This window comes from Microcebus murinus, chromosome 4 (assembly GCF_040939455.1).
Source record: "Microcebus murinus isolate Inina chromosome 4, M.murinus_Inina_mat1.0, whole genome shotgun sequence".
NCBI lineage: Eukaryota > Metazoa > Chordata > Mammalia > Primates > Cheirogaleidae > Microcebus > Microcebus murinus.
This window is the reverse complement of record NC_134107.1, coordinates 67,098,065-67,122,209: the sequence shown is the minus strand read 5'-3', so window position 1 is coordinate 67,122,209 and position 24,145 is coordinate 67,098,065. Positions and strand designations below refer to the sequence as shown.

The window sequence follows — 24,145 nt, the reverse complement described above, 5'->3', positions numbered from 1 at the left end:
GAAAAGGTGGAGGAAAACAGGAAAAGGGCTCTGACTCTCATTCATAATGAAGCTAAGGACCTCGTTAGGAGTCTCCAGCCCTCGAGCGCCCCGAGAGCCTCTTTACCCAGCTCCTCACCTGGGGCAGAAGACCTGGAGCCAGCCCAGGCGACGCTCAGAGACGCAGGCCGGCCGGACTCAGCGCTCGCCGAGAACTCTCCAATCGAATCTCCCGCGTCCCCTTCCGCCGGAGGTGACGTTTTGGCCGTGGCTCCTCAGGGCCAATCAGAAGAAGGCGCCGTAGAGGGTGGAGACGCGCCACGAAATCCTGGCGGCATTTAGCAACAAACGCATTCGTCAAACTAGGGGCAGAGGCAAGGTTTGGGGAGATTTTCTTCTTCGACTGGCGGAGCCGTGGCACACCCCGTAAAGTTGGTTTGGGGGCGGCTCTGAGCCACTTGGGCGTAGGGACTTGGGGAAGGCGTGGGAGCCGGCTGGAGCGTCCCTCTGACTGGGCTCTGGCGGCGTGCCTTGGGGGTGGAAGCGGGGTCCCCAGGGTTGGCGGAGCCGAGAAGGCAGGAGGGGGCGCTGTCCTGGCGGGGCGGGGAGTAGCAGGACCCCGGGCGGAGGGGGGACGGGGACCGCCGCAGGAGGTCCTGGGGGGGAGGCGGGGCTTGAAGTGGGTTGCTAGGTGCCCGGAGAGGAAAGGGGCGTACCCTGGAAGAAGGGGCTGGCAACGGGCGGGATTCAGGGGCGATGTTTGAGCCTTGGGCGACCTTGTCAGGGATGAGTTGTGCAGGCGACACGGAGGTTTGCGTAATTCAAGAGCAGAGTACCATAGGAGTGGTTGGGCTGGCATAATGGAGGCAGGGTGCAAGGAGTGTAGCCTTTGCAGTCTGCGAAGCTGTGTTGCACTTCCTGTTATCTGAGTGACTCGGTGCAAGTCCCCGCACGCACGTCTCTGAGCCTCAGTTTCCTCATCGGTAATTGAGAATAACAATCGTACAGGAGGCACAAGATTGCTGTCATGGTTGAGTTAGATGAGATGATGGGTGTGCCATCATGCCTAGTGATATGCTGGCATGTAGTGAGCCGTCAATAAATTGTCGTTGTGGCGATTTTTATTACCATTCTGTGAGATTTACGGAGCAGTTGTCGCCATGGGATTGAGGTGGCCAGGGCCGGTTTTGATGGCGATGATGAAGATAGGCATACAGGGCGACTCATAGAAGAGATGGGCGTGGGGGGGGGGGCTACAGATAGGGTTGAGATACCGCAGTGAGGTAGGAGGCGGCCCTGGCATGATAAGGTCGGACTTGGGGTGTGAGCTCAGTGAAGGCGAGCTCTAAGGAGCGGATGGCACGAGAGGGAAGTGGAGTGGCGGCAGTGCCCTCGGGGATGGGGGCAGTGTGGCGGGGGTTTGGGCGGCGTCGTTGAGGAGGTGGCTGGCTTTGGGTTTCCAGGGGGAGGAGCCTGTAGTGGCGGGCGGAGCTGCGGGCTGGGCCGGGCCTAAGGCTGGCTTTTGTGCCAGTCTCCCTACCGCCTTCCCACCCGCACTACAGCTGCCATCCTGAGCCATGGGCCGCCGAGCCCTCTTGCTCCTGCTCCTGCTCCTGGCATTCCTAGCGCCTGGGGCCGCCATAACCCTCCGACCGACCCTAAGGACCCTCGGCAGCCTGCATCTGCCAACTAGCTCTACATCCCGCTACGCTGTAGCCAGGAACTACTCCGTTCACTACTTCCAACAGAAGGTAAGGGGGGAAGGGGGCTTCGCGGTCCCAGGCCCAACCGCCCGGACCTCCGCCCCGCAGAGTCCGGGCAGCGGAGCCCACGCCGAAATTCAGACCCCCAAATGCCTGGTACCTCTCTGGTCTTTGGCTCGCACTTCCCAGAGGGTAGCCCCAAGTCCCAGTTCTGTTTAAAATTTCTCCTCCCATTACCAATAATTTGATATAAGTCCTGGCTCTATACCGTTGATTCAGGTTCTTTTGTAATCAGTCACTTCAACTCTCCCGCTCCCAGAGGATTCCCCAATGCAAAATCCCTTGACTTTCCCCTAAATTCAAATTATTGAATGCAACTCTGGCCCCTACTATGTGGTAACAGTCATCTTTTGCCCCAAGGCAGCCTCTAAATACAGATTTTCATATCTTTACCTTTTAGATGATACCGGATATTTATCCAGCCTAAAAGCCAGCGTGTCATCTAAGGATCAGCTCAAAGTTGATTTTGTAGCCCTATTATTAAGAATTTTTTACAGTCCCTGTTCCCCATAAGACTGAACACATGTAGCCTATCCTTGTAAAGAAAGTTGTAGGAGTATGTCAAAATTTGGTATGGAAGTGAGGGTTATCCTCTTTATGGTCTGTAACTTGAGTTTAGAGATTTAAGACAGGCTTGATGCTTTTGTGCTTGGCTGCAGCGTGGGACCTTCCCCACAGGTCTGGATGGAAAAGTATTCTATGTGAAATGACAAGGAACTCTTATGGTTCTGCATTTCTGGAAGCCTGTAGAAAGATAGGCAAAGATTTGGAAAAGGTTGGGATTAGAAACCAGTGCAAGAGTCTGAATCTTGGCTTTAGGAGTCAGAACAGGATTCCACCTTGCTATCTCTGTGACTTCAGGCAGGTAACTGTACCTCTCTGAGCTTACTTTCTTGATCTCCTGGGGTTGTGGTGATGGTTAAAAAAGAGCAGATGACATGTCCCTAGCAGAGAATCTGGCCTCAGGCACTTATTGTGTGGTTACAGACCTGTGTGAATCTTGAATAGGAATTTGGGATAGAGAGATGTCATGAACTTGTGGAATAACTTATCAGAAACAATTTTTAACTTAGAAATTTGAGTCTATGAGGAAGAGAAAGCATTCTAATTTTAGCAGAGGTGCCAGGAAATAGAAGTGTTTTTCTCAGGCAACTCCCTTAAATTAACTCTCTAGGGCACAGTTTCCTCATTTGTAAATCGAGAGGATGGGACAAAGACCAATGTGTTTTATATTTTATTGAGAAAAATTAAAGACTCTTTGGGGAGCTGTCTCAGAGAAGGTACATGAAGGCTGAAGTAGAGGCCAAATTAGTTCGAATTGGTTCAGTAGCCCCTCTCTCCCTGACCTCTTTCAACAGGAGGTCTCTGCTTTTATCTGTTTTATATACTGGGATATTAGATAGAACTATTCTCAGAGTTCTATTCCTAAAGTAAAATTGAGTGGGAAACTATGGGAATAGGAGATCTCTGAAATCCTATTGGGAATGATGAAAAGAGAATTATAAGCAGAAAAGGGGGGGGATGGAAGGGATGAACGATCTGTTAGTTCCTGTTTTATATTTCTTTGTTGTAGATTCCTTTGTTGGCCACTTCACTCTTTAGAAATATAATTTAAGGCTGTTTCTTTTTCCATTTTTTGATAATTTGCAAAATCTGTTTGGCTTTACCCAGCCACCTTTTGCCCACTGGTTTATATTTAGTTTATATGTAGGACACAGATTGCACATATATATTTATTACCATAATGATAATTTTCATTATATCAATTCCAATCAGTCTGATTTCATTTTTTTGAGAAAAATTTTCACATATATATTTATTACTTAATCATAATAATTGCCAATTTCTGGACCATAGATTTTTATAGTTGGGGAAGATTGTGTGTAAACTCAACCTTAATGTTTTTAGTTAGAGCATATGACATACTTTTATGTCTTTTAATAATAAACTTACTAAAACTATAAGGCTCAGTTTTTATTCAAGGTTTAATTTTATGAAACTTTATGATGATTTCTTTATTGTTGATTATATCTGTCCAGGTGACCAAGCTGGTCCCAGTTGTCCTTATATGCTCATAGCGAATATGGTTTTATGGAGTGGTCTCTGTAAAAAGGCTTAGCCTTTGGCCTTGTCCATCCCCTGCTTAGAAATCGTTTGTAACTCTGATTGTTTGCAGCATAAAGGCCAAACTCCTTGTCATAGAATCCACTGTTCCTTACCACATAACCCCAGTTGGTCTTCCCAGCTTTTATATCCTCCCCACTCCCACACACTTACACTTTTAGCAACTTAGAACACAAATTCAAGTGAAGTTTACTGTGTCAGAAATTTTCTCTGGAATACCGTTTCTCTTTACTAGTTAAACTCATACTTCTATTCCAGTGGAAATACCCCTTCCTCTGTGAAACTTTGACTTCTTTAAGGCCATTTAATTAGTCTTTTTTCATCCTACACAATTACTACTATACTATAAAAAAGTATAAAGCCCAAAATGTAGTTGTTGAGGGAGTGAATGCATGACTATCCAAAGAGAACCTAAACAAAGCAAAGACTAACATCATTTAATTGACATAAATCATTTTAAATTTTTCTTATTTTACTTTAGTTCTTTACCATTTATTTTTCTTGCTTTTTCAGAGTCTTCAAATATCATTGATTTAGTAGGAATATTTAATTTCTTTTACATGAAATAGCTGAATCAGAAAAAGGATAGTATATTGATTGGGCACATTAAGGCTCTGGGCACCTGTGTGATCCCAGTTTCATAAGGGACTCCTTTTGTGGTTATAGCCTTGTACTGCTCATTACCTTTCACCTCCTACTGGAGTCCCTCAGGCTAGTCCCTCAGGCTAGAATGCGAGTCCAGAGTCACACGGTTTACTGTGTGATGTAATGGAGAAGGAAAATGGGTCCTGTCAGGCTGTCATTATTCTCAGTGGTAAAATAGGGAACAATATCTGCTGTATTATTAATAGTCAGGGTTCTCTAGAGAAACAGAACCAATAGGATGTGTGTATGTATTTCTCTCAGGGGGCAAGAGGAGGAGGAGGAGAGAGAGATTGTCTGAAAGATTTATATTAAGGAATTGGCTCATGTAGTTGTAGAAGCTTAGAAAGTCCAAAATCTGCAAGGTCGGCTGTCACGCTGGAGACCCAGGGAAGAGTTGCAGTTTGACTCCACAAGCAGTCTGCTGACAGAATTCTTTCTTGCTCTTGGTGGTCAGTCATTGTTCCACTAAGGCCTTAAACTGATTTGATGAGGCCCACCCCAATCATGGAGAGTGATCTGCTTGACTCAAAGTCCACTGAATTAAATGTTAATCTCATTTAAAAAATGCCATCTAGACTAATACTTCTAGACTAATGATTGACCAAATAATCTGGGTGCCATGGCCTGGCCAAGTGGACACATAAAGTTAACCATTACATCTACCAGAGTTGTTGTCAGGGTTAAGTATGGTAACACATGGAAGCCACATACATGCACAGTGCCTGGAACATGGTAGCAATTTAAGGGACTTAGAGTAAATGGTAGTTTATTCCCTGCTGTGTCCTAAAATGACAGTCTCCATAGTAATTATACATTTCAGATTGTTCTGAATGCTTGACAGTTGTGGTAATGCCTTGTCCCTAAACTGGTGGTCAGTCATTTGTACCAAACTGATCTTCTTTAACTACTGATCAGTGTTTCTGTAAGACATCTGCATCTTGACTCAGAATTGAACTCATTGCCACTGACTCCTGCAGATCCTTCCTACAATGCCTTCCTTGTCTGCTGTGGGGTGATCACATTAGTGGGCTAAGCTGTTTCAATTTATGTACATCCCTTAGAGTTCTGCTTTCAATTCCTGTTCTAGGTTTCCCTTCCTACTTTTGTTTCAGTGGCCCTGGTATCTAATAAAATGTAGCTGTGTTAGGCCCCTTGGAAAGGCATATTGCTATTGATCTTTCTCTTCCTCTCCTCTTCTTATTGGTTCATCTATTGATGGCTTTCCCCTTAGGTCTGGAGTATGCTGTCACAAATATTGTGTGAATTCTGAACTGATTCTATGTTTGATGACAGAGAATTAATTTTGGAAGGAGTCTGAGAGATCATGTAGCCAAAGTAGCTGGGGCCACGGGCATGTGCTAATTTTTCTATTTTTGTAGAGATGGGGTCTTGCTATGTTTCTCAGGCTGGTCTCAAACTCCTGGCCTCAAGTGATCCTCCCACCTACGCCTTCCATAGTGCTGGGATTACAGGCATGAGCCACTGTACCCAGCCCAGGATATACTTCTTAATAAAGATATTATGAATTGAAAAAATTGACCATAAATTAAAATGATTAAGGAGTAAGACGGAGAGTAAAGCTGTGCTTAAATGTCTAATGCATTTAGTAATGATAATTATTACTATATATTTATTTTTAATTTAATTTTTTTTAGTGATAGGATCTTGCTCTGTCACCCAGGCTAGAGTGCAGTGGTACAATCATAGCCCACTGCAACCTCGTAGTTCTGGGGTCAAGTGATCCTCCTGCCTTGGCCTCCTGAGTAGCTGGGACTACAGGCATGCACCTCAATGCCCAGCTAATTAAAAAAAATTTTTTTTTTTGGTAGAGTTAGGGTCTCACTATGTTGCCCAGGCTGGTCTTGAACCCCTGGTCTTAAGTGATCCTCCCATCTGAGCCTCCCAAAGTGTTGAGATTACAGGTGTGAACCACCATGCCTGGCCCATTTGTTGAAAACTAAATGCCATAGACAATATGCTAAGTACTTAATAGATATTTACTTATTTAATTCTTATAACTGTCCTATGAAGTAGATGCTATTATTATCCCACTTTATAGGCAAGAAAACTATCAGAGACGTTAAGTGACATGTCTGAGCTACACCACTTATCTGTACCATTTTGTTTTTCTGAAAATAAACTAATGGATTTCTAGTTCTAAAATAGATGTCATTAACTTGCTCCTTGTACTAGTCAGAATAGGCTAGTTTAGGCTGCTTTAAAAAAAACTTTTAAATTTCAGTCACTTAACCCAACAAAATTTCTGACTTTTACTGTGTTTCCAGTGGAAACACAATGGTGCGAGCAGGGGCTGTGATCATTCCATTCACTCAGAGACTGAGTGGCTGGTGGAGGCTTCCTCTCAACATATGCTTTCATGATCACCATAGCAGTGGGAAAAGAACATGGAAGGTCTTATATAAATGCTCCAACCTGGAAATGACTCATGATACTTCCTGTCATAATTCCTTGGCCAGAACTGGTTAAATGACTACACCCAACCATAGGACAGGGAGACAAAAAGTATTGGCTTTATAGTGCCTAGAAGGAGAGATAGCACTAATGACTGCCATACTCAATCACTCACTAACCTGCTCACCCACCTACTCGGTGCTCATTTAATGCCTTTTATATGTCAGGCACTGGGCTGAGTCCTGGGGAGGCAGAGATGACTTCATCCTGAAGGAGCTCAAATTGTACCTGTTGATCGTTCCAGTTGCACATACTCAAACCTGTATCTGAAAAACACGGAAAAGCACTGAAACCTTTGTAATGTCTTAGCATTTGTATAGTTGCAACTCACAGATTGCTTCAAAAAATATCCCTGAAGTAAGGCAGGTTTATTTAATATTTTCTCGTTCAACTTGTCATTGTAATAGTTCACTGAGCTGATGTATATGCATTGAAACACAGGATAAAAAAGGAGCTTATTTATTCATACCATTGTTCAGAACCAGGCTCACCTGGGTTAGATGACTTGGTCTAACTTTCTTCTGGTGACACAATTATTATGACACAATATTATTGAAAAATAATATGCCAGGCCTGATTCTGTAGACAACAGATGGGCTGCTCATGTGGAGTTCATTGTCTGATTGGGAAATAAAAAGATAATAAGCAAGTAGATATTAAATGAGATTATAAATTGGAATGATTGCCTTGAAAGAAATAAGCAGGGTGATATGTTTGTGAATGTGGGGTGCAGGGGATGGAAAAGCCTTTATGTCAGGAAGGTTTCTTTGAGGAAGGTACATTGGACCTGAGAGGGAGCAGAAAGTATGAGGTCCCTAAAGCATTAAAATGTCACAGTTGTTTTTGGCTCTTCTTTCTCCTGTACTCCTCATAATTACCAAGTTGGGTTAATTCCATCCTCAGGGCATATCTGTTATCTTTGGTTGTGTGGCTCTCATCCTCATTGCAGCCCCTACTACTGCCTCTGCTGATAACTATAAGAGTAGACCAGTTGGTCCTCCTCATTACCTGCAGTTCCCCTCTACTGCCACTACATAGGTTTTCACATGAATCACCTTTCCTCTAGTTGAATCACTCTTCTGCTCAGAACCTGCCATGACTCCTTATTGTTTGCTTTATTAAGAACAAACTTCTGTAGCATTCAAGGCTTTTTACTCTATGACCCCAACCCACCTTTCCAACTTGTTAATCTAGTCTCCACACATGCCTGTTCTTTTCTATCCCTATGCCTTAGTCCACATTGTTCCCTTTGCTTGGAATGTCTCTCTCCCATGGCCCTTCCCCCCTACTCCCTGATCAATCCCATCTGTCTTTTAAGCCCTATCCCAGACACTGCCTCCTCCAGGAGCCATTTTTTAAAATATCCTAGAGAGTGGGTGATCGGTTACATCTTTCTTTGTACTTCTTTTATGGCACATGTCTCGTTCTAGCCTTGTGTTATAATCTTTTGGACCCTCTTTGCACTTTTAAAGCAGAAACACCATCTTATAAATATCTATACTCCTCCATGGCATATAGTACTTTGTTTTACCTCAGTATTATCTTCACAAATCTGATGAATCTGCATCCTTCCCCCTCCCTCTGTCCCATTTTCTTACCCATTGAGGTAAGGAAGGTGTGTATAGATGGAGGAGAGGGAGGGCATGGAAACTTGTATCCCAACTGTCTCATCTTCTTTTGGAGAGCATGGTCGAATGTCAGACAAAAACAGATGTGCTTGCTTTTGTCCTCTTATTTTGGTGGTTTGGAAGCTGTGGCTAGAAGTTTGTGCTGACTCTTTTCCCAACACATCAACAGAGAAAGGTTATAGTAAGGAATGCTCATTTCTTATTTTTTCTTTGTTTGGTGTGGGCTGGAGGAAAGGTAAAGAATGAACCCATCAAGATAAATGTCTTCTTAAAGGCTACTTGTGTGGTGATTGTGTACCGCCCATATTTATTAAGGAGCTAAAGTGAACTTTTTATGATTTTGGTTTTTCCTTTGCAAGTAGAAGCCAATTAACAGTGTAATTTATAAATCCTTACTCCCTATGGCATACATGGCAGTTAGCTCACCTCACCCTGTGGTGCTGCTGCTGAAGCGAGGCAGCAGCGGTGTCTCTGTCAAGCCTGTGTTGCTATCTTTCTTGCTGGTATGTCATGTGGATGGCCCAAATGGGTGAGGAAAAAGCAGATTTGTTAAAGTCAGATTTCTTTAGGAGCTTTCTCTGAGCATCCGTGCAATTTGGTTTTACGATATGTAGGGGTGGAAAGCTGTGATACCTTTTCTCACCCATCATAAAAGTCATGGCTGACACTCCTCTAATAAAAGACAGGTTAACAAGAGAAAAGCATAATAAATTTATTTGATCAAAATTTAATGTGACACACAAGCCTTCAGAAATGAAGATCCAAAGACCCAGGGAAAACTTCATTTTTATGCTTGAGTTCGATGAAGAATGGACAGCCACATAGAAATGTGATTGGACAAAAAGGGAATGATCTAATGGTAATAGACTGAGTGAGGAAACTCAGCAAGGTCTGTTCTGATTCTTCTGGGTCTCCCTATATGGCATTCCTTCTTCCTGGATATAGGGCAGGACCCCTTCTGAAATGAAGGCCTTATAACCTACATTCAGACAAGGTACGTCAGAGAATTTCTTTTTGGTCAGCCTCTACATGGAAAGGTAGGGGAAGGTTAGGTTTAGTATTTCTAGGTTTTATGGTTAGCTTTTGGAGATAAGAATTTAGTTTCTATGACCTGTCTTGGGGGGAGAAAGAGGAGCAGGAGAAAGAAGGGCAGGAAAAGGTCAGAAAGATTCTTTGCTTCTGAGGCCCTTCCAGTGTCTTTTAGTTCAAAGTACTTAGCAGGCCAAAGGACCATACTTTGGGGTGTCATTTTCTGAGCCCCCAAAGATACAATGAAGTATCACTCTATTATAGCAGATGTAAGATCTAACAGTTACATAGTAAAACAGCACAGTCACATATTCATTTGACAAATATTTATTTAACTCTATGTGCTATATGCTATATTAGTAGCTAGAGATAAGTGGAAAACAAAGGCAGACCTCATGAAGCTTATAGTTTAGTGGGAAAGAAGACAGAGGAACACATTGCATTCCTTCCCTGTAGCTTTCATTGACTTTAAGAACATAACTTGGTGTTGAAATAGTGTGGGAAAGAACACAGTTGATCAGAGTATGATGGTTTTGTATATTTACCTGTGACAGGCACTGCATAAATGCATATTTACCTTTTTACCCTGCAGAGAGGTACTACTATTTTATAGAGGAATAAAGGGTTCAGAGGTAAAGTGATTTATGCATGATCACATAGCTGATAAGTGATAGTCAGGATTTAAAGCCAGCTGAGTTGATATCAGAGCCCTTGTACCATGTTGTCTCTGTACTGGCTATATTTCTGAAATAGAAGGTTTTGTAGTTCATGGCTTACATTTGATTCATGTAGTTCATGGCTGATTTAGAGATAATAATCCATATCAAGCAGTAATAAAGTGGAGTGCAATTTTAATTATTCTTCTTAGACAAGGTTGGGTAATTTTGGAGAGCAAAAGAATCATAATGTAGTTTTTAGTGAAACAGAATTTTCTTCTGACCTTGGCTTTGTGTTATGGAAAGAAGAGCTTTAAGTTAATGGGAACTACATTAGCAGCAGAAGGGAACTATGAAACCTTCTAAGATAAAACTGACTATGAAATATTTTGCCTAGCTGTATGCATTCATAGAGTAAAGGCTGTCAAGAGGCTTCCATTGACAGTCGCAAAAAGGGATTATCCAGGGGAATAAAGGAGGGGACTAAAAAGATGAGGCAGGAGTGAAGTCACTGCTACAGAACTTTGTCTCCTGAACCTTGGTGCTCAGTATAAGCTTACCCTAATTCCATTAGCAAATCCTCCATTTTAAGCTTTCTCAACAGTCTGTGTACGAATAAGTTAATAAGAGTTCATGTAAGTGTCTCTAATCTTTGCTACATGGACTAGTCACTACCATATATTTATCTTCCACTCCACTTGGAGAAATCCTTGTGTGTCCCCCTCTTGCATTCTGCTTTTGAAAGTCTACCAGCCCCTAGATTAGAGAATCAAGTCCAGTAAACTGTACCTAGACATTTTGTTTTCTTTAAAAGCCTTGGGACTGTTCTCATCTTTAAACATGATGTTTAGAATAATAGCATTATTCTTCTGTTTATTAAAGTGTTATACTTTAAAAGGATATATTAGGCTGAAAATTTAAGGTAGTCTCCATAACGACTTTTATGAGAAGCTTGTCTGTTTGACCCATGTCTGTAGTTATATTATTCTGCCACTTAATCAGAGATAAATAATCCCTAGAGATATGGATTTATAATCTTCAGCATATGAAGTGATGAATGTGATATAAACATTATTTTTAAAAATTCTTTATAAAATGAAATATCCAAATCACTCATGTTTTATTTCTGCAACATGTACCATTCCTCAAAGTTCTGTGATTTATACAGTGATATACTTAAGGTATATTGTACATGTCACAGACTTGGTGACTGGAAACTGGACAAAAAGTCATATTACATATTAGGCCATATGTATTACATATATATTATATACATATTTGGTGTATAAGAGGCTTTTACTACCACCAAGATTCTACCCTGTTGCTGTCATTGGTTCCAAGTTAGCTGCAATTTTTTTTTTTAATTTTACTTTGCAAATCATGGTTTTTTAAGTGAACAGTCAGAACAAATTGCTGAAGTTTAATATCATGATTTCTTCTCTTATACGGCAATATTAAACATTGATAACATATATTGTTGTATATGTTTGTGCTTGTGTTTGGCAGTGGTTTCAGCCTTGGGAGGTACGTGCTAATAATGCTTTACAAAATATATTCATAATACATCAAGGCTTCACTCCCTGCAGGGCCTTGCTGGGCACTTGCACATGTGTATTATCCAACTGAATCATCACACAACCCCTCTGGGATAAATATTAAAACAAGCCCAAAGACATGAAATAGCTTTTTCAAGTTCAAATAGCTAATAAATGGCAGAGCTGGCACTCAAACTCAGATCTGTCTTCAAATTCCTTTCTCTTTCTGTTACATCCCAGAGCATTTGTGATCTTCAGAAGGAGGCAAAAATTGTTTTAAAAAGTACCCTAGGTACTGATTAGATTTTATCAGTGCAAAAGTGTTTGTGTCTGTGCGTTTAAGCCTTGACACAACTGGCATTTTTTGACAAGTTTTCCTGATGGCATATGACTAGCATGTTTGGCCAGCATCATTGTGATTTAATAATCTGATTTAAACAAGGAACTACAACCCAAACAATGGCTCTGATTAAGCAGATAGGAAAGTAAGGAAGTACTTATTATGGTTTGTCAGTGAATTTTTATTTTTATGCAGTTTGAACCATGGGTCATGCTGCAGACACTGTCCTTTAAAACTGTCGGAAACCTCTGCTACTTCCTGAGCACTGATGGCCTCTTCCTTTGAGGGAGCAGCTCATACAACAATTTCGGAAAGCAGTGTTGATGACTTCCTTCTCCTTGGCGCTGAATGCTTCCTTTCTTTTGAACAGTTGGCTTTAAGTGACAGTGACCAATGCAGACTAAAACAGGCTTTTGGTTTGCCTTTTTATGTAGTCTAATTTCTAAAAAATGACCACCTTTTAAAACAGAAGGGAATTCATATTTACAACCGCCTCTTTGTGATCTCCTCAAGGGCAGCAACCTTGGGCCTCACTCATCTGTGGATCTGAGAGTCTTGCAGCAGCACCAAGGCTCATCCTTGCTTACACACATCTAACTAGTGCAGGCAATGCTAATTGATGTTGTGAATTCATGTGTTTCATTTTTAAATTCCAAACTGACCTCTGCCTCCCAGGATATCTTGAGTACCAACCCCTTGCTCAGCTAGTATAGGCTTAGATCAGGGGTCCTCAAACTTTTTAAACAGGGGGCCAGTTCACTGTCCCTCAGACCATTGGAGGGCCAGACTATAGTTTAAAAAAACTATGAACAAATTCCTGTGCACACTACACATATCTTATTTTGAAATAAAAAAACAAACAGGCAAAAACACCCGTATGTGGCTTGCAGGCCGTAGTTTGAGGATGCCTGGCTTAGATAATGCAAATAAGTTTTAAGATCAACCTTTAAAAACCATAACCACAGGCCGGGTGTAGTGGCTCATGCCTGTAATCCTAACACTCCGGGAGGCTGAGGTAGGTGGATCGTTTGAGCTCAGGAGTTTGAGACCAGCCTGAGCAAGAGCATCTCTACCAAAAATAGGAAAAATTAGCTGGGCATGGTGGCATGTGCCTGTAGTCCCAGCTACTCGGGAGGCTGAGGCAGAAGGATCGCTTGAGCCCAGGAGTTTGAGGTTGCTGTGAGCTAGGCTGACGCCATGGTATTCTAGCCGTGGCAACAGAGTGAGATTCGTCTCAAATAAATAACAAATAAATAAAATAAAGTTAAAAATTTAAAAAAAAACCATAACCACGGAGATAAATCTGCCAGAAAAAAAACTCTGATGTTTATTTTTCATTGTTATTTATTATCGACACTATCTCATTGTTTTTCTACACAGTACACTGGGATGTGGCTTATACAGTGCTGGTGTCTCTATGCTTGGAATAGTTTGTCTTCCTCCTCTCTCTGCCGGTCAGGCTCCTGTTCATCTCTCACTGCTCAGGTCTTTGTATTATCTTTCCTGTGAAACTTTCCAGAATGACTTTGCTTCCCTCTCACAGGCTGTGTAATCAACTACTCTTCTCTTCGTGCCTCCTATTGAACTATATAGATACTTCTTCTATGCTACTACTCTGGATTGCAATGATTTATATACATATTGGTGTCCCAATTAGACACCAACCTGAGTTGCAGCCTGAATGCTGGGACCACATCCATCAGTGGATCCTTGGTATATGTCCTCAGAGGAACAGCTGTTTGGATGAAAAACTGGCTCAAGCTGAAGTTACTCTTCTGAATACTTCTGGCACTTGTTTTTCTTCTTCTTATTTTATTTTTTGAGACAGAGTCTCACTTTGTTGCCCAGGCTAGAGTGAGTGCCATGGCGTCAGCCTAGCTCACAGCAACCTCAAACTCCTGGGCTCAAGTGATCCTGCTGCCTCAGCCTCCCGAGTAGCTGGGACTACAGGCATGCGCCACCATGCCTGGCTAATTTTTTCTATATATATTAGTTGGCCAATTAATTTCTTTTTATTTATAGTGGAGACGGGGTCTCCCTCTTGCTCAGGTTGGTTTCGAACTCCTGAACTCAAACGATCCGCCCGCCTCGGCCTCCCAGAGAGCTAGGATTACAGGCGTGAGCCACCACGCCCGGCCTTGTTTTTATTATAGTTTACCTAGTACTGCACTACCAATATGGCACAGACACCGCCCAGTCAAAACAGAAGCTGGTCATAGAGCTGAGGCCTTTTGCAGTACCATGGTTCTTCATGTTCTTTAGTTCTTTAGGACTGGAGATCTGGAGAAGGGACTGGGGCAGCAGGGCAGGTGTGTGTATGGGAACTGGTGTGCATCACTCAAAGTACTCCAATAGTTTTTTGCCAACTATTATGGAAATATTTCAGTATTTTAAGAAATGATTGAATATCAGCTTTGGTCCTCCCAGGTAGTGAGCACCAAAAGAATTAGGATACTGCCTACACTGCTTAGTGTCCCTCATGTGGATACCTCACTGCAATTCAGAGGTATAGGTGTCCACAACAGGATAAACTTTTATAACAAATATTAATGTTATTACATAACACTTCTTTCTAAAAATCTGATTTTTTTTTCTCACATTACTGTCAATGGCACTACAGTTGACCGTTAGACAACATGGGTTTGAACTGCGCATGTCCACTTATACACAGATTTTTTTCCTGCCTCTACTTTTACCTCCTCTGCCTCTTCTACCTCTGTTCCCCCTGAGACACCGAGACCAACCCCTCATCTTCCTACTCCCCCCTCAGCCTACTCAAGTTGAAGAAGATGATGAGGATGAATACCTTTATGATGATCTGCTTGCACTTAGTGAATAGTAAATATATTTTCTCTTCCTTATGATTTTCTTAATAAGATTTCTTTAGCTTTATTATAAGAATATAGTATATAATACATATTACATACAAAATATGTGTAATTGTTTATGTTATTAGTAAGACTGCTAGTCAACAGTAGGCTGTTAGTAGTTAAGTTTTTGGGAGTCAAAAGTTGTACATAGATTTTTGTACTTACTGTCTGTAGCATTCATTGGCTGTTAACTGTGCTCTACTTTGTGAGATTACGTGAATTGTAATTGCATCTTGGAATATGATTTAACAGGTAGTTGTCCCTCAAGTAGTGAGCACACATACCCTAGATTTAATACACTCATGGGGACATAATGGTTCAGACCACTTAGATTTTTAAAATTTCTTGATAGAAATAATAATTTCAAATTCTTTAGCTTGTTTGCTGAACAGCATCAATTTTGTTAAAGAAAAATGCTGTGACTCACAAAATTAAATTTCTAACCTACTAATGAATCAACCTCCATTTTATAAAACACTGATCTAGACCATACAGGCCTTACAAAGATGAATGTGTCTCTCATAATGGAAAAGTAAGGCCTGGAAGCAAAAATCTTTACTATAGGATGAGTGTAAAGTATTTTAAGAGAGGTATAAAGCATGAGAATTCAGAGGAGGTAAAATTGCATGGTGAAAATTACTTCCTATTATGGGAAGATGATTTTGTTCGGTGGAGAAGGGACGTGGCTATCTCTTAGTAGTTTATAGGTATTCTCTTAATAATTCATTCTTTGCAGAGGTGTTTTTTTTCCTTCCAACAGCAAGTGGGAATAATACACATTCACTTCCTCCTTTCTAGTTTTCATTAAGCTTTTATTTATTTGCCATCTTGTTTTCCTTCTCCATGTTTATATTCTTGCATAATATCAGAGTTTCTTGTTGAGGTCTTCTGACTTGGACTGTGTTTCTAAACACTAACAAGAGTAAAGCAGGATGCCATTAAGAGAGAAGATTTCTTCATACCCATCCATTTGGGGGATGATCAAAGAAGACCATTTTAAAAATGAGGAGCTCTACAAGGTGCTAGATTATAGGATGGGAACACCATCACTTGCAAATAATTGTAATTATCTTCCCATTGTAGGCTGCTAACATTATAGTTTTAAAAAAAGGGAATGTCCTGTAGTAAGTAGCAGTGGCAAACTGTAATTATTAACCCATGAGTCAGTTTCCCTCCAAATGTGCAGTTTTGTTTTCCATTGATTTTTATTTAGTTATTTATTTTTAAACAAAATGAACCTTTGTGATAAAGCTTTTCTTGATCGTATCCTTCGTGGCAGCTCTTTTCCCTTGTAGGAGATCTTATTTAGAGGATACCTTAAATCATTTTTATTTCCTAATGAGGACAGAATTGAACCTGGGGAAAATGTATCATCATATAGCTTCTCAGGTTCTTCAGGATCACATACCAAATGTAAAAATACAGGCTGGGCGCGGTGGCTCACGCCTGTAATCCTAACACCCTGGAAGGCCAAGGCGGGTGGATTGTTTGAGCTCAGGAGTTCGAGACCAGCCTGAGCAAGAGCGAGACCCCGTCTCTACCAAAAATAGAAAGAAATTAGCCAGACAACTAAAAATAGAAACAATTAGCCGAGCATGGTGGCGCATGCCTGTCGTCCCTGCTACTCAGGAGACTGAGACAAGAGGATTGCTTGAGCCCAGGAGTTTGAGGTTGCAGTGAGTTAGGCTGATGCCACAGCACTCACTCTAGCCTGGGCAACAGAGTGAGACTCTTTCTAAAAAAAAAAAAAAAATTCCAACTTTGATTAAATAGGGTTTTTCTAGTCTTGCAGTTTCTGATAGCATAGCAGATATGAGACATGTGTGTATAAATAACTACAGTGCAAGGCTACATGTGAAAAGCCTTTGAATAGAGCTGAAATGACCATGGAAGCCACAAGAAGGCAGGAATGCTTCATAAATGAAGTGGCATTGAATAGAATCCCTGGGACCTTTTGCAGAATGGAGGGCTATGGTGATTAAAAGCTTAATTAAATGTTGCCTGCTCCAAAAACCCCTTTTCTGACTACCCTTTTTAAAGTAGGGCTGTCTCTGTTATTCCGTATCAGAATATAACCTGGACAATTACAGTTTCTAAGCACTTTGTTGTCTATTCCTCGTTTGTATGTATGTTCACAAGGCACTCAAGAAATACTAGTTGTATGATTGTGATCACTGTCATTTCTCAGTACATCCTATTAGCTCTGGGCAGTGGTTATACAAACTGTTGATGTAGTGGCAAAAGCACCTGAAAGTAATCAAAGGAAGCAACTTGGTTGCATTTGAACTTACTGTTATTGTTCTGAGCTTTTTGGTTTCAGCTAAGGATATCCTTTTCCCTTCCTTTATCTTTTTTACAGTGCCATTATCATTTAGACCGGATGAATGCACAAAACAATGAGTAGTCTGTAGAGTGTATTTTTAAGATGATGATAAAAAAGTCCGTGGAGGCCATTTTATACTGAAATCAGGACTGAAAATTTGACATTGGAGTTTCCCAGGAGGAAAAAACTTAGGCATTACTTTCTTCAGCTGCTTCCTTTTGTGGATGCTATTCATGTGGGGATTTTGTAAAGTTTAATTTTCCAGAGTGCTTTAAAATCATGTGTTTTTCAATGTAATAGAAATAATGTTAAAGCAGTCTCTAAAAAGAGAACAATGTAGGTTTTGTTTCAGTGGTTCTCATAGTGTGATTCACAGAAGATTATGAAGGAGGAGGAATTGTATTTTAGCCTTATGATGTAATATTGTGCTTGTATGTGCTTTTTCTTTTAAAATAAAAAAAGGTAGTTTATTAATTTATCAGAGGTAAACAAGTGAAGATTGTGGGTCCTGATGTCTTTGGTTTCACCACAGTGGAATAGGGACTGAAAAGTTTGAGAATATTTAGTTTGTCACTTTCTATCAATTTCTTTAAATAATTTTTAGAGAAAAACAGTGGAAGTAGAACATGTATTATTGCCTTCTATTAATATTAAGTGCTGGGGGGAGCCTGATGGCCTTGGAACTCCTTTACCAATTTAGTGGGGTGCTTAGTATGTAGAATGCCCACAGACAGGGCCTGTGCAGACTCAGTTGTCAGTGGGCAGTAGTGGTGGCTACAACTCTTCAAAAGACTTCCTTTTGTTGATTGTTGTTAAATGAATACTGCTGGTGTCATACACTGGGCCCTTTTTCACTGTGATCTTTCTTGGGTTCATGATGATTTTGGAAAGTCAATATTGTTATATATGTTATATATGTAGCAATTGAAGAGAGACCATTGTTTGAAACCTGGATTGTTCTTAGAATCATCTCCCATGTGGACCTTTCAGTAGCCTTCTATTTACTCTTCTCCCTTCCTTTTTTTTTTTTTTAATCACTTCTAGGCCATCTTCCACAGAACAGCCAGAGTGATCTTTTAAATAAAAATAGATCAGAATAAACCTTAAAACTCGTGAAGGCTTCCCATTGCCCTTGGAATTAAATTCAAACTCCCTACCAGAGCCCACTCAGCCCTCAGCCTCATCCCATGCTGCTCTCCCTCTTGTTTACCACTGCTTTCATTTCTGTTTCTACAACAAGCTCTTTCTAGCCTCTGGCCCTTTGTATTTTCTGTTCCATCTTTCTAGAGTTCTTTCCTAGGCTGGCTCCTTCAGCCTTCAGTTCCAATACCACCTCCATGGAGAGACCTTCTGTATTAGTTTCTTATGCCTGCCACATGCTGGGAGGCTTAAAACAACAGAAATTTATTCTCTCACTTCTGGAGGTCAGAAGTCCAAAATCAAGGTTTTGGATTGGTTCCTTCCTAGGGGTTCAGTGGGAGAATCTGGTTCCCACCTTTCTCCAGATTTCTGGTGGTTGTTGGTAATCCTTGGTGTTCCTTGGCTTGCAGCTGCATGACTCTCTGTCACATGGCTGTCTTCTTTTTGTGCATCTGTATTTTCACATGGCATTCTCCTGCCTGTGCCTGTCTCTGTGTCTCCTGTCTTCTTAAAAGAACACCAGTCATATTGGATTAAGCACTGACCCTCCTCCAGCATGACCTTATCTTAACTAATTACATCTGCAATGACCCTATTTCTACATAAAGTCACAATCTGAAGTTCCCGAAAGGACATGAAGTTTGGGGGGATGCTATTCAATCCAGTACATCTTTCCTGATTCTCAATTTAAAGTAGTCTGCATTAGTGGATACAGTAGTCCCCTCTTATCTGTGGGGGATACGTTCTTTTTTTTTTTTGTGGGGGATACGTTCTAAGATCCCCAGTGGATGCCTGAAACCTCAGATAGTACCGAACCCTGTATATACTATGTTTTCTCTTATGCATGCATGCCTATGATGAAGTCTAATAAATTAGGCTCAGTAAGGGATTAACAATAATAATGAATAATAAAATACAATTATGATAATATACTATAATAAAAGTTATGTTTATGTGGGGATTTCTCCTTCAAAATATCTCATTATACTGTACTCACCTATTAACAGGGTGAGTAACCGAAACTGCAGAAAGCAAAACTGGATAATTGGCAGGTGGGTGGAGGAAGGGGGAAACTACTGTATCTGTAAACATACTCAATAGTTATTCCTGGCCAATGATGATCAAGGCACTTCATTAGACCACATGACACATATATTACACAATTCTGGGCACACCATCAATAAAAACATTAATTGAACCAACATGTGAGCAGGTTTATGAGGATTTTAGAAATAGTGAGTGTTATATGGGAACTAGTTAAGAACAGGGATTGCTCTGTTGGAGAAGAAAAGATTTGGGAAGTCATCACAGCCCTTGGCAGGGGGAGAGGTATGGAAGACTGGGTTAAGTTACGTAGATCTCAGGTCTGAACTCCTGTATGTGAGGCCCACATCCCCCACCATGCCTTCTGTCTGTAGTATTTGTAGTTATCTCCCTTTGTCTCCCCCCAGCAGAGGACATGTAGTTCCCGCTTGCTCAGCAGCCTGGGAAGACTGAAACCGTTATGGGTCAGTCTTAGATTTTGAGTGTGGGTTCTCCATTAGGCATGTGATTTGTCACTTGCAAAAAGCATCTTCAGCTACAGCATTGTGCAACTACTCTTCCAAAGCCAGCAACAGACCCACCCAATAAACAAGCCCACACAAACTTGATCTTCTTGGGAACTTTGCTATCCATTCTCATTGCTTTGGGTCATGCTGTTCTGTGAAGTCGTGTTTGGTTTGTTTTTATACCAACTGCAAGGTCATGGTGCATGCATGTATTCATTTATTCTCTATATATTCTCTGATCTACTATATGCCAGGCATTGTTCTCGTCACTGTCAACTTAGCAGTGGACAAAAACAGACAAAGTCCCTGCCTCATTAAGTCTCTATTTTCAGTAGACCTGTTTCATTCACTGTTGGTTTATAGAAACAATTCAGATTTAAGCTAGATTTCTCTTTATAGGAAGATTTTCATCTAAATCTGTGGCAGCCCAGTGAATCTAATCTCATTTCCCATGTCTTCTCATAAATCATATACCTTCTGTTATAAAACAGTAGCAGTTTTTGAATTTATGCTTGTTTTGCACAGTTCATCAGAGCTTTGCACATGCTTTTTGCTCCCTTTGCTTATGTCTCTTCTGTACCTGAAAAAATTCTTGTTATGGTTTTAGATTCAGCTCAGATGTCACTTCCTTGGTAAATTAGGCCTTCCATGATTCCCTCAGGAGGATGGTAACTTTGGTTTCTGAGTTCCCACAGTACTCTTTATGTAGAACTGAACCAAACCATTGTGTGATTGTTTGGTAGTATGTTCATCACTTTTGTTACATTCAGAATTTGAGAGGGATTGGATTATATCTTACTCAGTTCTTTCCTTAATGCCTGCCATTTAGTGAGTACTCATGAATATTTTGAAATGAAAGAAAAGTTTAATATTGATGTGATTTTATGCTATATAATTTACATATGATTGTATGGTGAAATGGAAATGTGAACATCATATATTATAAAATAATATATCTTAAATGAAATTTTACATGTTTGCAAATGTTTAATTATTACTATACATACAGAAAAATGCACCATCCTAACTTCAGAATCCCCTCATTGTCTTTTAGAGTCACTTTTCCCTTGCATTGGTAACTATTATCCTGACTTCTAACAGCATTAATTTTGAAATTTAACTTTAAAAAGAAGGGAGATGATTGCCATATTTAAGTTATGTGAATATATATTTATTTATTTAGAAAAGAAATAATTAAAATAATTGGCATCTGGGTTTCAGTTTTTTATCTAAGAGTTTGGACTTGAGATCTAAGATCCTTTCCTGTCCTAAAGTTTTATGAATCTAATTTAAAAATTAAGGGCTCTCCCACTTTAATACTTATACAAGAGCGCCCTCTGATGGTATAACATTTTCTAAAATTTATGTCAGCAGCACTTTATCTCTAATTTGAGAGCTTAAGCTGTGGCCAGGTAATTCTGGTGGCACCAAGCTTCCTGAAGCCATTGGAAGTTATTGATGATGTGGTGCACTCACAGAGCTGTTTGGCCAACAGCTGATTTCAGAATGCTCCTCTGATGAAACACTTCACTGTTGTTTGACAAAACATGTTATTTCTTGATTACTAGAACATTCTAGGTGTCCTCAAGGGCAGGATACTTCCACCCACCTCTATGTTAGCTGTAGAGCAGAGAATATTGTATTTCACAGCATTTTGGTAGTTTAGAATGTGATTCCCCCTCTGTAGTCCAGTGTTCTTGGTCAGGGGAAAGAGAGGTTACTGAACATTGGAGTTTTTGGAGTGGGTGTTTGAATCTATTTTTCTGCCAAGCATATCCTGTTTTTTCACTTGTAATTAGATGCTGTTGTGATATTCATTTATAACACTATTGAATTTATAATAGCTTCTCATATACTTTCTCAAGCACTGGCTACTAAAATATAACACGTGTATTACCGTTTTAACATTAATAAGGGGACCTCATACTCAGAAACATGGAAAACCACTGATTTAGATTTGAACTGCCTTCATTTAACAATTATTTATAAACTATCTGTCTTGTCTAAGAGCACTATGGTAGCTATCATGTTCTTGCCTTTCAAACTATCCATTTATAAGCATAGGAGCCTGGATTGCCAGACTTTTTCCATGATGGACTCTCCCATTTTTAGCTTTATTCCGTTCCCCATTTGCCATCTTCTCTTTAAATAACTTTTTTCCTAACAGTCTCCTTTTAAGAGTGGGGCATGTTACAAAAAGGTATAGAAGGAAGGGAATGCAGTTCTCTCTTAGTTAATATGGATAGAAGGATGTGTAAAGAACAGCAGTGTCTTACTGCATGCAGAGATGATTTCATTTGAAAAATGTCTCTGAGGAAACTTCCACCTTCCTTATTAAAATGGAAGCTAGACCCTCTAAGGTTGGCAAGGAAGAGAGCATCCCTGTGGGAAGGGAAGGACAATTCCTGTTTCTTAGACTCATCTTCCCCTTGGAGGGACTTGCAATTATTTCCCTTGTCACCACTGCATTATCTTCAAGGGGTGCTGCTTCCTCTTTAATTATTTCAGCCAAATTTAGTCTCCAGTGCTTCCTGGTATCCCCATTGTATAGATGAATAAACATAGAGCATTTAAGCAGGGTTTTTGAAAGGCCCAGACATAATAAAATGGAATTAAATAGGAAGTCACCTAGTGGCCAGTGAATGATCTGACTGGTAAGATGTGGCATGCTCTCTGATCTTGTCCTAGCTCTGGGGCTACCCCTGTGCAAGGGATAACTTAGTAGGACCCCACTCCCCAACATCCACCCTTCTCCAACTATAGCTCTAGGGCCTGCCCACAGTCTACCTGCCTTCTAGGTTTTGGGTCCTTCTTTGAGAACTTGTGTCTTTCTAAAGTGTAGGTGTCTGCCCCTTCAGGGGAGATCATGCTTGCTGAGAAACATCTTCAGTCTCCATTTAAGAACTCTAACAGCATATGATGACACAATCCTCAAATTAATATAGGACACACATGTCATATGGGAGAAAAAGGGTCTTTTTTCATTTTAGTATCTCTGGATTAGAGTTGGATATCAGAGAGCCCTCCTTCATGGTGCTTTGATTTATTGGAGTTGTGAGTCCATTTTTTTTTTTGGTATTGAACATCTCTAAGTATGCTTTTTGTATCTTAGTAAAATTTCAGTGAGCTATTATTAAATATTTGGATGCCTAAATGAAACCAACTATATACTGAGTTTTGTAAAACTAAAGGCTTCTGAGAAGGAGTCAATGTGGTTTTATTTTTATCAGTGACATAATTAAGTGAGTTAAAAAATAGTATAGTAATAATGATTATTGAGTGAAAAGATCAACATTCCACGTATTCTGCAATGTAACTGTTAGTAAATGGCTGGAGAATTTGTCCTTCATTTTGCAAATTTAGGAAAAAGACACTCACTCTAGTGTCCCCTGCTGAGGATTGAAGTTTGTGGTCAGCCCTATCTGCAGGAGTGTGTTGTAATGAAAAGAGCAGACAGATCTGGGTTTTGTCAGAGGCAGGATTGGGTAGGTGTTAAAAGCACTTGAAAAGAATCATATTTGATTTCTACTTACTGGTTATGTTACCTTGGGCAAGTTATCTGACCTCTCTGAGTGTCAGCCTCCTTACTGTAAGATAGGTATAATGGAAGTGCCCAGGGGGTGATGGGGTAGGGGGGTAGGAGTGAACAGGAGATCTGCATAAAGCAACAGCACAGTGCCAGGCACCTAGTAGGCTCTGTGTCCTTCTCTCTCATCCCTCCTCCTCCCATCTCTACTGCTCCCAAATTGCCACCAAAAACGGTGTCTAACACATGTAATGTCCTTAACTGGTTTTTCTGAATGTGAACTTTATTCTTGAGCAATTTTAAAGTCCAAATAATTATTTTTGCCACAATGAACTTTATTTAAATGATGTTCTTTTTGTTTCTTCTTGCCTACCCATTCTCATAGATACAGCTCTCCACTACATAGTAAAGGGGGAAGCATCTTTTGAAATTTTGGGGGCCACATTCAAGAAAGAACTGTTGGGCATGACTAGAGGTGTCTTTCATTTTTGAGGTCATGCTTATATTGTTGTTACAGCACTATTATTTGTTTTAATTGTTTCAATAAACCAGATTGCAAAAATAA

At 40.5% G+C, this 24,145-nt stretch overlaps 1 protein-coding gene across 3 annotated transcripts in view; it reads left to right on the top strand.

The window, feature by feature from the left end:
• Positions 1-252: 252 nt before the first annotated feature.
• The window catches only part of PRCP (prolylcarboxypeptidase), a 59,408-nt gene continuing 35,515 nt past the window's right edge, over positions 253-24,145 (top strand). Inside the window, exons 1-2 of one of the 3 annotated variants that reach the window (XM_012736112.2) lie at positions 253-353; positions 1,542-1,730. In XM_012736112.2, coding sequence (XP_012591566.2) covers positions 1,557-1,730 — 174 coding nt within the window. In that variant the 5' untranslated portion in view covers positions 253-353; positions 1,542-1,556. Of the gene's footprint in view, positions 359-1,471; positions 1,731-24,145 lie in introns of those variants that run through there. The other 2 variants (XM_012736111.2, XM_076002355.1) reach the window with 2 other exon arrangements.